The sequence below is a fragment of the Taudactylus pleione genome, unplaced genomic scaffold (assembly GCF_031769625.1).
Source record: "Taudactylus pleione unplaced genomic scaffold, aTauple2 ptg000490l, whole genome shotgun sequence".
NCBI classification, from domain to species: domain Eukaryota; kingdom Metazoa; phylum Chordata; class Amphibia; order Anura; family Myobatrachidae; genus Taudactylus; species Taudactylus pleione.
The window spans coordinates 2546380-2563142 of NW_028284892.1; the positions used below are offsets into that span (position 1 = coordinate 2546380).

At 45.2% G+C, this 16763-nt stretch overlaps 1 protein-coding gene across 3 annotated transcripts in view; it reads right to left on the reverse strand.

Moving 5' to 3' along the window:
* Nucleotides 1-16763, reverse strand: part of BCAN (brevican) — a 72066-nt gene that overhangs the window by 25606 nt on the left and 29697 nt on the right. Inside the window, exons 3-9 of one of the 3 annotated variants that reach the window (XM_088449660.1) lie at nt 14025-14066; nt 13313-13699; nt 11014-11188; nt 10779-10906; nt 7811-8104; nt 5162-5557; nt 3988-4056 (exon numbers count right to left, since the gene is read on the reverse strand). In XM_088449660.1, the coding sequence (XP_088305786.1) occupies nt 3988-4056; nt 5162-5557; nt 7811-8104; nt 10779-10906; nt 11014-11188; nt 13313-13699; nt 14025-14066 (1491 nt within the window). Of the gene's footprint in view, nt 1-2892; nt 4057-5161; nt 5558-7810; nt 8105-10778; nt 10907-11013; nt 11189-13312; nt 13700-14024; nt 14067-16763 lie in introns of all 3 variants that reach the window. The other 2 variants (XM_088449658.1, XM_088449659.1) reach the window with 2 other exon arrangements.

Here is a 16763-nt window from a genome sequence, read left to right on the forward strand (position 1 = left end):
CCCCACACCCTAAACCTTACCCTGCCCCCTTAGTGCCTAATGCTAACCCCAGTACTCACCTTCAGGATCCCGTCAGTCAGGATTCTGGCGCCGGAATTCTGATTGTTGGAATTCCGCGGTCGGGATATAGATCGCATTCCAATAAGTATATATCGATGGGAATTGTTAAATATGTTAAATGTTCTTTTTCAAGAGGCAATAATGAAATAGCTTGTACTCTACATTATGGGTCTGATTCAGAGATGAACGCTAATACTGCCGCAGCTACAAATTTGTACAATGTCGCAGCTGCCTGGATTTGTATTGAGACGCCCACCAGCAGCTCCGCAAATTAAAACAACTGCGTACAAAGATGCAGCATCGGCCACAGATCAGTAGATTATTAGAGTTCTGATTAACCCCGTGGTCACACAGAATAGTAGCGGAAACCTAATTTGTAATGCGTAGGGGATCGCAGTCGCAGGCGGAGACATGGCATCATTTGAGTCGCACCCCGTCACCCCTGTTGCCGCCCCCACAAATGGTCCCTGTCTGTCAATCACTTTGCGGCTAAACCTCACTGCATGCGCAGATTACCGATAATCACTCGACTGCATAAACATCTGCGTTGGGTCCACCTATGAATCAGCCCCTATACACCCTCCTTTCCTAGCCTCTGCCTCATTTCCAAATTCACCCACATCTGCGCTGACGGCGCTGTAAAGGCCGGTACACACTAGATCACGTCTAGTGTGTCTGACCTCGTTAGCCGATGCCGTCAACGATGACGCGGGTCATGCAGCATTCAGTAGCACGCCCCCGCTAGCGATATCGCCTGTCGGACTTGCATGCGCGCATTGTCAGCGACATAGCGGGTACACACTAGACGATGTGCCCGACATATTGTTTAGTGTGTACCCGTCTTAACACCTGCAATCAAACCGTGAGACAGAGGAGGACCTCTTGCAGCACAATATTCCATTTAAGAAGTATGAAATATTTGCAAATGCTGATAGTGAGAAGGAACCCACACACCATTTAAAATAAACACATAGAGCCTTCTCTATTTAAGTGAATCTTCTTATTTATTAAAAAAATTGCAAATTTTGGACTTGGCCGGCAACGTTTTAAAGATCGACAACAGAAGGTAGACAGAAAATAGGTCGACAGGGACAAAAGGTTGACTAAAAAAAATGGTCACCATGTTATTTTGTAATTTAAACCTAATCTTCACCCTAATCCTAACTTTCCCCGTAGTGCCTAAACATAACCCTTGTCACCCTCCCCCTAATGCCTAACCAAAGCCGTCCCCTTCCGTAGCCTATCCCTAACTCTCCGGCAAATTCCTAACCATCACCCTAACCTCTAACTCTAGCCTTAAAACCGGTGAAAAAACAAACTAAAAAGTTTAAACTTTTTTCTTTTGTGTCGACCATTTGTCAGTCTACCTTTTGTCGCTGTCGACCTATTTGCTTGTCGACCATCTGGTGTCAGCCTATTACGTGTTTGACTAGACACTGCTGATCTTTAATCCGGATACCACATTTTGTACGCTTCCTGTTCACATTTGTAGTGTTCACTCTAGCTCCGGCGGCAGGCAGCCGCTCCCGAAAAGGTGGCGTGTCCATAAGACGCGTCACCTTTTTGTCACTCTTGGGGGCGTGCCCGGCACTTACGGACAACGCCAGGCAGCCTCCAAGCGCTGCTGAGAGGTACAATAGATGCCGGGTGCATGCGCCCAGCGTCTATTCACCGGCGGTGACCGGGTCACCGCACATTTCCCCACCTGCGAGACACTGCGACCTGCAGGTGAAGAAGGCACCCGCAGGCTGTCTTAGCGGTGCGCTGCGCGGTAAGGGCAGGGCACTTGTTGCCCTCCAGAAGGAGGGCAGGTCGCTTTTTGCCTTCCAGAAGGAGGGCAGGGTGCGGCGCAGCACCCCGCTAAAACAGCTCAGCGGGAACGCTACATTTGCTAAGGAATCCTTTGCACAACAGCACAAAATGGCAGATATTAAACTATGCTCCAATAAATGCACAAAATGGCACCAATAATGTTACTATATGGACATATAGAAAACTAAGGCATGTGAAAAAGTGGTTGTAACCCTCAGCATCCAATCAGATGCTAGCTGTCACTGCTTTATTGAAATGGGAAATAAAACCTATAGTCTGATTGGTTGCTAGGTTTTAAAGCTATGAATTTGTTTTTAGATATGTCATGATTACAGGAAATCAATGGAAATTATAAACTCATACTAGTGATTTGTGAATATAACGGTTTGGAGTGCATAGTAGCGACTGTCTCCGGAACAAATAGGACCACCATGACCAGTTAAACGTTGTGGTTCAATCACTTTGAGGACTTCTCTCAAAAATGACTTGATTCCAAGTGTTATGTCTCCCATTATGTGGCACACATTGGTACAGATTACAAATTAACCATTTGTCAATGTTCCCCCGACAATTGTCAGCTCCGGTGATACCACATCAGGTTGTACAGATTAAATATTGATTTGCCAGTCTAAAGCATGCAGTTACAGGAAAGTTAGTGAAAGAATCAGACAGACACACGCATAAAGAACACACAGAAAGGAGAAATGGAGGAACAAAGAAGATTATGACCTTGAACGAGTGCTTTAATTCTAAAAAGCATTTAATTTGGTTTATTTATTTTTTTCATGGAAACAATCATAAAAAAATACTTCATAGAAGTAAAACAAACAATGCGCACTCTTGAATGATCGGGCTAGTTGGTTTGACCTTGGTTGGGTTGCTGAATTTGATGTTTTTCCCAGATTCTAATGATACAGTGAAAGGAAGAAAGCACAGAGGTAGAGAATAGGACTTATCGTAAGGCAGTAATGCAGAAGGCCACTGACAGAAGAACGGCCGTGCAGACATGTAGGTTGTTACCTGAAACATTCACAGAGGATCCAACAATGGCCTTCTCTGTAGGGACAGCAGGCAAAGGATCAGTTGGGCTCATAGACACTGTTGGTTGATTGGTCTTCTCCAGAGGGTGGCTTGTAGAGTTTCGGGGATTGTTGGCTGGTGAAGTAGAAGTTGTATGGATAGGAGACACAGCTGTATTGGATTCTAGACCTACGGGACTCTCCACTGTGCTTACTACTGATTGAAAGCTTTTCTTATCATGAACATATGACTGTTCTACACTTATTTCTTTAACGGTCGGTATGAATGGAGAAATGTCAGGACTTTTGAGGTGGGACACTTGTTCCGTTGAAGTCTCGCCTGGCCCATATTGAGTTTTCACGGCAAACACAGCTGTATGTGTTGTATTCTTTGGACCTTCTTGGTCCTCAGTTATACTTGTTGTATTGTCCTTTGTGAACTCTTGGTCTTCACCACTTCCTCCCTCCCATGTTAAATTAGGACTGTTATCTCTTTTTGGCTCAGATGAAATGGTTATAGCTGTTGTAAGCACTAGGTTTGAGTCTAAGATATGAGTATATGTTATGTCATCTGGCCTACCACTCATATGATCACCAGACACCATTTCCTCCACTGAACTTACGATAGTTTTTGGATGTTGAAGTTGTTCTGTAAGCAACGAGTGATCTTCATGTCCAGAGGCCTCAAAATTATTTTGTTCAGTAGTCGGGCTTGTTGTGGAAAATGTGTGCATGATGGGGGCTTCTAATGAACTATTAACGAGCTGATTATCGTACACTTCTGCTAATGTGCTATTGCCGTCTCTATGGTCTACGTCCGCCTCTAAAATGGAGGAAAACATGGTCGGAACAACATGGGTGGAACTAAGATCTGCCTCTGTCACATTTACACCCCCTTGACTTGTCTCTCTTTGGTTGTTTGCGTCCGCTGTCTGGTCTCTTTCTGAGAAGTGCGTAGGGTCAGGTGTGCTGTCATTACGGAAGTGTCCAGCTGATTCTGACACAGTAACTCCCATGTCCTGAGCCGAGCCAGTAATGCCGTCATAATCATTTTCTGCATTTACATTCACAAACGTAACATCTAAGATCGTGTCACCTGCAGTTGGCAGAACGTGTCCTTCGAACGGACTTCCCGTGGACTCTGTGACCACTCCAAGATTGTCTTCTGCCAAAACAAAGATAATACACTGCAAGTTATTAAGATATTGCTCCAGGAGCCCTTAGATTACTGTCAGCTTTGCAGGACACTATGTTATGTTTTATCACTCCAGAATTTTTATGATTTAGCTTTTTACACATTGTGTTATTTAGTGTTCACTCTAGCTCCGGCGGCAGGCAGGGCGCCGGAGCCAGAGAGTGCACCTTTGTGCGTGGGCCGAAGGAGCGCACGCGCCCGAAAAGGGAGCGTGGCCATTGAAAAGGGGGCGTGTCTATAAGACACATCCCCTTTTCGTCACTCTTGGGGGTGTGTCCAGCACTTACGAACACGCCGGGCAGCCCCCAAGCACTGCAGACAGGGAGAATAGATGCCGGGCACATGCGCTCAGCGTGTATTCTTCAACGGTGATGGGTCACCGCACATTTCCCCACTCGCGGGACACTGCGACCCGCGGGTGAAGACAGCACCCGCAGACTGTCTTAGCGGGGCGCTGCGCGGTGAGGGCAGGGCGCTTTTTGAACAGGCCGCACTCAGTAGATAGATAATATAGTTAACAATTTTGTGGTGTGGAAAAATATCTATAAGTTTAATTAGTATTTCTGATCAAGTGTGTTACTCGTTGTGATTTGTGTCCCATATACTGTAAATGAATATTATCCGTGCCATCTAAAAAAAATTTAACAAATTGCCAGCTACATGACGTACTATAGCCTTACTCTGTATTACATAAAAAAAGTAAAATAATCATCCACAAGTTTGGACTAATGCATTTTTTATCCTAGGACATATACAATTATAAAATGTAACTAGTAAAAGATACTTTGCACCAACCAACAATGTAATTTATTTTCTCAGTTCATAGCATCACTTTACTAGGAACTAGTGACATCATTGGGGTACATTATCTTGGTTCAGGACACAAAGTGGCTGCCTCTACTTAGTGAGGACAGACAGGTGCACTAAACTTTTGAGTTAGGACTTGGGCACGGGTCAGCATCCCAAGCTCACTAAAGCAATTGGGGAATTTTAACTCAATTATTGGTCAGTGACAAAGATTTAGAACACTAGTTAGTGCAACTTAGTACTTGATCCCGATTAAGGCATACTGTACCTCGAGAACCTTCTAGAACGAGCCTTTTGATGGCTTCAGTCATTGTAGAGTCTTCACTATCCTCAGAGTTATCTTCATATGGTGGAAAACTTGCAACGGCAGGGGACAGATCTTCATCGCTGGCAATACTTTCCACAGTCGGTGCTGTTGGGTGTGGTGGTGACTCTTGTTGGGCCTTGGGAATTGTGGAGTTCCCCACATCCGCTCCCTTTGGACTTGTGGCGTTGGTCTTGTTCAGTGGTATGGAGTCTACGGAGCCTTGGGCTTCATTTTCAGCTTTCACTTCGGGCAGTTTCAATTCCTCAAAGCTCTCAGTGACTGTGATAACTTTTCGAACTCTGTCTCCTGGAGCTGGAAGACTTTCTTCAGGTTCTTGTGTTGATATGGAGCTTTGACCTGAAATAGAAGATGGTGACTTGTAATGCAATTGACTAAAAAATTGTGTTATTTGCAATCTGAAATTTTGGTTCACTTGTTCCAAAACATATTTAGCAATGGCATAGAAAGTGGTCCTCTGCTGTAAGGCTAACCAGGGTATGAGATTCTCTACCATGGGAGTGGTGGTAAAAACCATGATCATCTACGTTTATTATCATACAGATACATAGAGGAACAAGAGAACAAACAATGGCATCAGTATGAGAAATTAGAAAGTACACTAGAAGACACAAACAGTATGTGAAGAAACGAGGACCAGGAGGTGAGGATCGGAGACAGATGGAAGAGAGGGCCCTGCTTGTGAGTGCTACCATACTAGAGGGGTGGGGGACTATCGGAGACAATGGAGGTGGAGAAAAATGAGAGGATGGGGCAGGTGGAGCGTGAGGCGTAAGTAAACTTAGGATGGGCTGGAGAAGGTAAATGTGTGGAGGTGAGTTTTAAGGGAGCACGTGAAAGACTGGATGTTGGGAGTGAGTTTCGTCAGGCGGCCCAGGGAGTTCAAAAGGTGCAGAGCAGAATCAGGACTGTTTTATGAACCCAGAACAAAACCTTATATCTGGTTGGATGCCTTTCTTACAATAAATGGTATCCCTAGCTATAGTAAATCATCATCAAATGACGCCTTCCTCCGGATCAACACGGCCTCAATTTAGAAAAGGTTGAACTCCTTAAAATTGTGTCTCTGGTTCACCTTACTAAATAATGGCAGCAAGTTAAGTCAATCGAGGTTGTGGGTCTTGGATGAAATCTCAGTATACGCAGCCCAATGTGATGCACATCTGTACTAGGGCAACGTTCTCCCACCTTTCCTACAATGTCAAACACCTGCAATATATCTGCAAGCATTTTAAATATTTTGTAAAGCTAGAGGCTATTTAAGATAAGAGGACCCCTTTCACTCCCTGTATAAATGACCATAATGACCATCTGGACTTTTGTGAACCCCCAAAAAACCTAACATTAGACAAAGTGATTCCTAAGCTGCTACATGATACAATGGGGCCTATGTACTAAGCCTTCTGAACGGAGATAAAGTACCAACCAATCAGCTCCTGTCATTTTTCAAACACGGCCTGTAAAGTGACAATTCAGGAGCTGAGTGGTAGGTACGTTATCTCCATCCACTTTTTTTTCTCTCTCTAAGGCTTAGTACATAGACCCCCAATGTCACCACAAACAAGGACATTCACAAATGATACACACATAGCGACTGAATATTCTATATATTCTATTTATTTCTATTTACTATATATATATATATATATATATATATATATATTGATTACTGATGGGGCGCTAAATCGCAACACAATTTATTTCGAAATTTGTAAAACACAATACAATCTCTCCAAAGGCTTATACGTCTTCTTTTTCTTTTGAAGAGACAACTTCACCGTTATTCCTACTCGTTCTCAATTTTGATCAATTAGTCCAAACTATGAGTTCGCATTAAGTCCTCCTCGAGGTTCTAAAAAAGATACCATCTTTTTTAGAACCTCGAGGAGGACTTAATGCGAACTCATAGTTTGGACTAATTGATCAAAATTGAGAACGAGTAGGAATAACGGTGAAGTTGTCTCTTCAAAAGAAAAAGAAGACGTATAAGCCTTTGGAGAGATTGTATTGTGTTTTACAAATCTCGAAATAAATTGTGTTGCGATTTAGCGCCCCATCAGTAATCCATTTGTATATCTCTGAATTAGTCCTTCTAACAGGGGACTTACTGAAGGGTGCTGCTGTATGTGAATTGATCAGCGCAGTTTGGGATTTTTTGTGATATATATATATATCCGGATGTCTGTGCACTCTGGTGTTAGCTTGTATAAAGGTAAGACTGTATTGTACTAATCTTTTGTATCCTGATGAAAATGCTATAGGCATTGAAACATCGATTGAAACTCATTGCGGTCTTTTGTCTTTATTCACAAGTTGTTTTTGAGTGCCGCCTTCGTTACCTGCTTGTCAATCAGTCTCCCTGGAGGGGGATTCATTTTAGGAGGGCACCAAACGTTGTTGCTGATTTTTTACTTGGAGTGCCGGCTTACTGTTGTCCATATATATATATATATATATATATATATATATATATATACACACACACATACGCACACACTTCGAAAACATAAAATTCTGGTTCCGTCCTGAAGATGTTTAGAAACCATTCTACCGACATCTCGAGTATATTAAAATATCTATTGATTGCTTTACCTCTGAAGCAGTACACGTCATACTTTGCCTGGGAGTCTGGGAAACCGGTCTGATTCCGGAACTGAAAGATAGTCTTGACACCAGGTGAGTTACCGCCGCACTTTTCTCTTGGAGTGACAATCGGGTATCGGACGCTTCCATCAGACAGCCAGCCTGGGCTGCAGTGGTCTAGTCCCTCGTTCCATGCAGCATAGAGTTGTCCTGTTGTAGCCATATCGGAGCCCAAATTTCTACAATGGTGTCTGGCTTCCTCCAGGGTGAATTTGTTGAGGGAAGACCCCAGGAATACCTCACCTAAACAGGAGTGAGAAGCAACGGAGAATCAGCAGGTAACGTATTCTGTATGCTGACTACAGACAGTTCATAGCAAAGTCTGACTTATATTTTCTCATTGCTACGCCATTCACGTCTTCTTCAGGGGATGTTGTTAGCAGACCGGCATCCGGGATGCCACCGGTCTAAATCCCGACAGGGGAAGCCCGACACGGGACTTAAGCTAGGCGGCGAAATACCGACGCCTATCTTAATCCCGACGCCGGGTTAAGGTTAGGGTTTTGGGGGGTGGGTAGGGTTAGGCACCACTGGGGGGGTTAGGTTTAGGCACTAAGGGGGGATATTTAGGTTTAGGCACTAACGGGAAGGGTTAGGGTTAGGCTACAAGAAGGGAGGGTTAGGGGGAGTAGGGGGGGTAAGTATACTTACAGAACCCCTGTCGGGAAACTGATCATCGGGATGCCGCTGTCAGTACTGGGATCCTGACTGCCGGTGTTACATACCCATTCCCTTCTTCAGGACTGCTATAGTGTTTTATCAAGGACCTGATCCTGAGCCATCTGCAAAGCAGGCGTATATATGATGGTTTGCATCCGAGGTGAGCATTCGCATCTTTGTGCATCAGCGGAGCTATTCAGAGTAGTATGGAAGTCATCCTAGTGTTCATTCTAGCACCCTGCACCTGCAACAACCCGTGCAGTTCCTCTTTCCTGTTTGGGGTGTTGCTCTCTGCTCTGGTGCTTCTAGCACACTCTGGTCTGTATCTCAGCAGTTTGTTGCATCAACTGAGTGTGCTAGAAGCTCCAGAGCAGAGAGCGACACCCCAGGCAGGAAAGCGGAACTGCACTGATTGTGACAGGTGCAGGGTGCTAGAGTGAACACTACAGCCATGTTTCCACTTGCTGCTGAATGGGTGTAATTGGGTGGCAACAGGGCAACTGCACTTAGCATAAGCTTGCCGTGGCCATGTAGACAGAATCGCATCCTAATCAGGTGAGAGCTGTATAGGTGCGCTGCATCCGCATAGATTCAGCACATGCTTCTGTTTTGCGCGCGGCTCTGAATCGGGTCCCAAGTGTCCAGCAGAGGTTCCTCGGTGCAGGTGATTAGTGTGGAATCCCATAACTCACATACAGCAGGGGACCTTATAGTTCGGGTTGGCGGCAAAAGCCCCACCAACTGGAAAATGATAAACCCCTTAAATGTGCCCTTAATATGGGAGCAATACCTTGCTCTTCCAAGCTTTGATTCATGCACTTCTGTTATAGTGAAGATATAGATGCATTAAGCTGTTTTAATGCACATACAAAAAAGAAAACTCCATGTTAGCAGCTGCGATAGCTTATCTGTCCGCAGCTGAATCACCCTCTCTGTTCTACAGCGATTTCTTAAACCCAAATGATTTTGGAAACTATACCGTTTTCTGTTCTGTAAAGCCGGGTACACACTAGACGATATGTGACATATCGTACATATTGGCTAGTGTGTTGACGCTATGTCGCTGACGATGCGCGTGCTGTCAGCGGCATCACTCATCGAACCAGCTTGCAGGTCCGACGGGTGATATCGCCAGTGGGGGCCATGCTGCCGAATGCAACATGGGCCTCCCTGTCACTCCGTCGAGACCGGCATCGGCAAGTGTGTATGCACTTGCTGATGCCAGCACCCCCGCCGGGACCCGCCACGGACGACATCGTGTTGGGTACACATCTTTAAGTGTGTACCCAGCATTAGTCAGTCTGCTCCTGATATACCCCCTTCCAACCGATATGAGAATACGCCTGGCATTCACTCCTAATTTGCATAGTTACCCAGTATATATTAGGACAATGTAAACAAAAAAAAAACTGCAGTTGTACTTCAGGGTCTGGTCTTCAACCTGGGCAACGCCGGGTATCCCAGCTAGTACCGTGTTTCCCCGATAATAAGACACTGTCTTATTTCTTTTTTGGTTCCAAAAAACACCATAGGGCTTATTTTCGGGGTAGGTCTTATTTTAACTAACATTGACAGCCCCTTATGCAGGCCCCCCTGTAGCAGTGCCCCTTATGCAGCCTCCCTTGTGTAGCAGTGCCCCTTATGCAGCCTCCCTTGTGTAGCAGTGCCCCTTATGCAGGCCCCCCTGTAGCAGTGCCCCTTATGCAGGGCCCCCCTGTAGCAGTGCCCCTTATGCAGCCTCCCTTGTGTAGCAGTGCCCCTTATGCAGCCTCCCTTGTGTAGCAGTGCCCCTTATGCAGCCTCGCTTGTGTAGCAGTGCCCCTTATGCAGGAACCCCCCCCTGTAGCAGTGTCCTTTATGCAGGCTCCCTTATTGCAGTGCAAGTACGGTACTTACCTGAGTCACCGCCGTCCGGGATGTCCCTTTCACTTGCGCGCTGACTGGATCTAATATGATCCAGCAGGCGCGGCCGCACAGGATCCTCAGCGCGCGGGTGACGTCATGACGTCACCCGCGCACTGCATGACTGGGAACGCTGGTCTCTGCAGCGTTCCCAGCTCAAAAATAAAAAAAGGTAGGTCTTATTTTCGGGGTAGGGCTTATTTTAGACCGGGCTACAAAAGTAAGGGTAGGGCTTATTTTCAGGGTAGGTCTTATTATCGGGGAAACACGGTAGCTAATAAATACAAAAACACCTATGGAGCGCTTGGCAAACAACTGATCACCTATTACTATCTTTGCATAGAAGTAAAATTACCGTTCAATTCATCCACATAGCAGTAAACATCATACAAGTCATCGGGCTCCAGCACTCCATAATTCCGCACTCCGGGATATCCATCCATATCTCCATAGCAACCCTCTCGCGGTGTCTGGATGGGGTATCTGCAGGGCAGAGAATGAAGGAGAACTGACCGTCTGGTGATGGAGAAACATTCAGAGCCTTCAAAGAGATTACCAGAGGATTGGTGGGACCTTGGGATGGTTCTCACCTGACGGTCTGGTCAGCAATCCATCCAGCATCACACTGCTCGTAGCCGCTGTGGTAGGCGGCCAGCAGCTGGTCCGCTGTGGCAATGTGCGCCTTAATTTGTGCGCATGACTCCTGGGCCTTGGGGAAAGTGTAAGCGTAACGTGTGGCCCCTTCCCGATACAGGAAGACAACACCTGGGAAGTAGGGAGATCTATGTTACTTTACTGGGAAACAAAGTAACTGTTACAGCTTCTATGGGCCGTGCTAGCTAAGCTAAACCTATTGCAAAACGGATCATGTGTTTTGTCTATTATTAAGTGGACAATTTCTAGAACTGGACTTCAAGAGTAACATACAACTTCCTACAACACCATTTCCTTTCATACACTGTACAGTCTTCAGAAAAAATTGTGATGTCTCTAGAGATATTCCATTAGCGATGACCCATGGCAGCTCTGTTGAGTGATACCTCTGATTTCTGTCTGACACAAAAGAAGAACCTTCAACACAACACCCCAACTGCTATATATATTGGGTTCAAAAGTCATTTCCAACCTCCTAAAACTTCACTGTCATTTCCACAAATGTATTAAACAGACTGTGGAGTATCTCTCTCATATATATATATATATATATATATATATATATATATATGTATTGTACACACACACACACACCGATCCATGGCACGTCTCTCTTGAGCAGTTTAACCCTGATAAAATTATCAAAAAAGACAAATTGGTTCTTATATTCATGGGTTAACCTGTGTCAGTACAGCAGCTGACACCTAAGGGATTTCTGTCTAATCCCTATAAGGGTCAATTAAAAAAAGAGTAATCAATGTATTTGCTTGTATTAACACAAAAAACCCCACCAATGCAGTTACTGTAACAATGTATTAAAATATATATCAAATAAAAAGTGAACTGCAGTTCATTAATCACACAACATGCATATGACAGTCCAGGAACAGAGCATGTTGTTCTCCCGGCATGGGTCATGTTGGGAGTTATGCTTATAAAATGTGATTGTACTGTGCGATGGGTTTGGAATTGTTTTGAAAGTCCTTCCTACAGCAGCGAGACCTACCCTCTTACCTGAGGGGGGGCAGCCGCTGCTGCTGGTCCGGCCGTGCCTGCATTGTCCAGACGCCTGTGCAATGAATCTGACAGTCGCTGGGACCTGAGCATGCGCCGTGGTGGCGACGTGCATGCGCATAACACTGGCATCTGGGGACTGCATGGGTGGCAGCCCCGAGATTCGCTGTAGGGCTACCCGAGAGGCAGAGCAGCGGCTCCACTGGAAGCCGCTTTCTGCTGATCGCAGTCCCAGGGGGAGGAGACACCTCAACCTGGGGCTGCCTGTCCTGTGCGTGACTGGCAGGTGGCGCTTCCAATGGGAAGCCACCGCCAGTCACAGTGTAGCCAGTGCATCCACCGCTTTCTACTGTCATATGTGGTACTTCCTTATGAAACTGATTTATTCACGCTACTCCCAAAAGTACTCATATAACCTACTGCCCAGTGCTACATTCTGTGCAGTGGTGTATCTAGCATGGCTGCAGGGTGTGTGGTACACAAGGGCCCTATCCTGCGGCACCATGTTTCCGGTGATATAAAGATGTCTCCTCACAGGAGCTAGCAGAGACTCTGGCACAGTGCTCTTTTCCGATCATGCGCCACCAATCCAAACGAAGGATGGCACCGCTTTTACTAGATATGGAGGCCCTGCTGATTGGCGGGCTTGGGATCCTGCCAGCAAATAGGCCAACCAGCTCGTCTCTGGTTCTGTGCCACCTCAAACATCACTCCTCCACACCTGTCGGTAGGTATCCTAACCCACCGCCCTCTCCCTTCCCATCCCACCCTGGTGCCTAAACCAAACCTCTCCTCCTGGTCACCCTAATCCTAACCCTCCCCCTAGTACCTAACACTAAACCTCCCCCTAACCCCGCTACTTACCTTCAGGATGCCGGCGGTCGGGATGCTGGCGCCGGTATTCTAGGCGGCGGCATTTATTTTCCCGGGATATTGACCGTATGCCGGTATGGTGTCGGGATATTGACCGTATCCCGGTATATGAAATGTCCTGCCTAACCTTCATCATGGTATATCCTGTGTACTTCTGGGAAAGCTGCCATCTTGTCTCTCTAAACACGGTTTTGAAACGATGGACGCAATGGAGCAAAAAAGTATATTGTCACGGAATCCAAAACATAAAAACTCGCTGCAGCGCTCACCTTCCCTGCGCCCCACATGATCCCCAAGCAAGGGAGTATTTTATTGACTTCTAAAACTTGTTTGGTTTGGGGATCTTACCTTTCACCTTTACTTCCACCATGGCATAGTCATCTTCGATCCCTTGTTGCACGTGGCAGCGGTAAATCCCTGAGTCGTTGCTTAGCAGCTCTCTCAGGACTAAGGTGACGTCATAGGCTGATGAGGAGTAGTGAGGCAGAGAGGCGCGGGATCTGTATCCCTCACTGATCTTCACTTTGTGTCCCCGGGCCACCAAGATTTCCCCCTCTTTCCCATTGGATATAAAGGTCCATTTCACCCGGGGTGTGGCCAACACAGCTCGTCGCCCGGCACTGACACCTTCCGGCGGTGACTGGTATGTGATGTGGCACGGAATGGTGAGTGTACCAGACAACACCGCTCTAGTAGTAGAATTTCCAATCTTCACCCTTAAACTCTTCTTTTCCTCTGGATGGGAAAAGAACATGGAATTTACTAAGGAAAAGCTAGCCCTTGGCATAGGACCACATTTTGCTCGCCACAGTACATGTTATGCCATCCAAACGAATACATCTCACTACTCAGCCCAGACATTAAAAATAAATGGAAAGTGGGAAAATGCGGCCCGCTGCACTCATAGGCTGTGATTGGTTAGAAAACCACCATTACAGTAGACTCGTCATCCAATCAAAGTTCTGTAAAACATCACAGACTAAAAACCAGAACGGAACTGTAGCAATAGATTTAATATTTGTCTTCCCAAAGCTACTATGCCATGGGCCAGAATACTTGCCTAGTCTGTCTGCTACTAATGGCATTCTGGTCAAGCTGTCAGCTAAACAGAAAACACAGAAAAAGGTTAAAAAGAAAACAAAACTACAAAAAAATAATTACTAGAACATATGACTGGTAGGATGTTTTTTAGATAAGTTTTTAGGTATTTGCTCTTTTTTTTAGTAAAGTTTGCGTGTTAGTAACTTTAAAGGACTAGAACCAGTCTGCAGCCGACCAGAGCAATTAGAGCAAACTACAGTATACCCAATTTTTAGCTTAGCATATTCTATCCAATCAGAGCATTATAGCATTCACACAGTTAAACCAACCTGTATAATTATACAAAGCCTATTAGAGCTTTATAATGTGGTCAGGGCTAGAGAAACCCATAGCAAATCAGGCCATTAGAACATTTTACAGGGCTAGAGCAACCTCTAGCCAATCAGGGCATTATAATATTCAAAGGGCTACACCAGAGGTTCCCAAACGCGGTCCTCAAGACTCCCCAACAGTTCAGGTTTTAGAGATATCCATGGTTGAGCACATGTGGTTAAATCAAATTGACTAAGGTAATAATTATGTTACCTGTGCTTCACCATGGATATCTCTAAAACCTGAAGTGTTAGGGAGCCTTGAGGACCGCGTTTGGGAACCTCTGGGCTAGACTAATTTAGAATATTCACACAGCTAAAGCAATCTATAGACCAGAGGTTCCCAAATTCGGTTCTCAAGGGACCTTATTAATGGTCCAGGTTTTAAGGATATCCATGGTTGATTCCAAATGGCTATAGGTGCATACACACACAACGATTTTTTGAACGATTATCGTTAACGATATCGTTTATCGTTCAATCGTTGAAAAAATCGTTCACTTTCTGAGTGAAAACGATGAATGATTATCGTTCATGTACGTTCAAGTTTGTAGTTCAGTCAGACTGGCCAACTCAACGATTTTCATTAAGTTAATATGCAAAAATCGTTTGTAGTTCAAAAAAATCGTTCATTACACTTTAAAAAAATCTGACAGATAATTGTTCAGAAAATCGTTGGTAACAAAATCGTTGTGTGTGTATGCAGCTTATTAAATAGAAAGACTGAGGTACTAATTAAGGGCCTGATTCAGCAAGGATCGCAGTTGCTAATACGCACGCAATCAGCTGATTGTTGCATCCCGGGCATGCGTATGCTTTGCAGCGCATGTGCGCGAACCAGTCATTGCGATCAGGACTGTGATTGCAGTGACTACGCAGACCCATCGCAGAGTGATTGACAGGAAGTGCCGTTTGTGGGTGGTGACGGGGGGGGGGGGGGTCGGGCGAAAGCAGACCTGCCAGTGCGTTTCAACGCCATTACAGGGGCGTGCATAAATTATCCACTGCGTGGCCATGCGCAGTGTGAGGACTCATAGCGTGCGTGTCTGTTAGCAATGTCTGAGTTGGGACTTATCAGGCCCTAAGTCACTTGTGCCCAAGCATGGTTATCATTCAAACCTGGACTGTTAGGGTGCCTTGAGGAAAAAGTTTGAGAAGCTCTGCTATATGAGAGCATTAGCACGATCATGGGCCTAGATCAACCTGCAGTCAATCAGAACAATGGAACATTCACAGAGCTAACACTTGTAGCCAATCATAATATTACAATGTTCACAGGGACAGACAAACTTTGTGCCCATTAGAGCTTTAGAATCTTCACGGGACTTGGCTAACCGATAGCCAATCAGACTTCAAATGGGTACCATTGTAGAGTAATCTGGAGCCAATCAGAGCATTAAAAATGCACTGTGGTCAGGGCAACCTTTAGCCAATTAGTCCAATAGAACACTCACAGGGCTAGGCCAAAGAGTTTCCAATCAGAGAATTGAAACATTGACTTCACAAAAGTAAGGCCGAAAATCTCTACTGCCAATTAAAACAGGTGTTTTCTCTGATTGTAGGTCTTGTGCACACAGACACATTCTAGAATATATTATTTTAAGTTTCCTAAACCTTTTTAAATTGTAAATGTAATTAACTATTTAGATCTATTTTTAAACTGTATTTTTGAGATACGTTCAGTATCCAGACACAGGGGAGGATGCCGGCGATTAGAATACCGGTCCTGGAGTCCCGACAAGTATTGGTATCCTAACCCTGTCGAGATGCGGGCGTCGGAGTTTTTACCACCGAGATCTCGAGCACCGGCATCCCGTACTTGTTGTATCCCTTTAGTGGAACTGAAAATCTATTTCTGGTTTTTCAGATCCACTGGCTTACATATTCGCACGACTGGAGACAGTAGCTCAGTAAAGCGGTAAGATTACACTTATTCCTCTGGACAAATGCTGACGATACAAGGATAAAACTTATTGCCTAGATCTAGGACATATTGATGACCTTTAGATTTGTTAGTGAAAACTGTGTACGTTTCGAGCAGCAAAATCTTATATAGAAAATTAATTGGTCTGTGGACACCCTTGCACCGATTGGGATGAAACCAATGCACCTCGTGTTGGTTTCATCCCAATCGGTGCAGGGGTGTCCACAGACCAATTAAAAAAAAATAAATAAAAAAAATATATATATATATATATATAAGATTCAGGGCCTGATTCAAAGCCGGACGCTATTTGCGGACGCTCGTTCAGAAAAAGGGGCTGGCTATTTAAATTGAGCGCTCGCTCTTTGCGGTCTGTTGACGCCTCTATGTCTGAACGAGCGAATGAAACATGCGCTCGCTATTTTGTAAAGACGCCCCCTGGCCGCTCGCATCATACGTCATC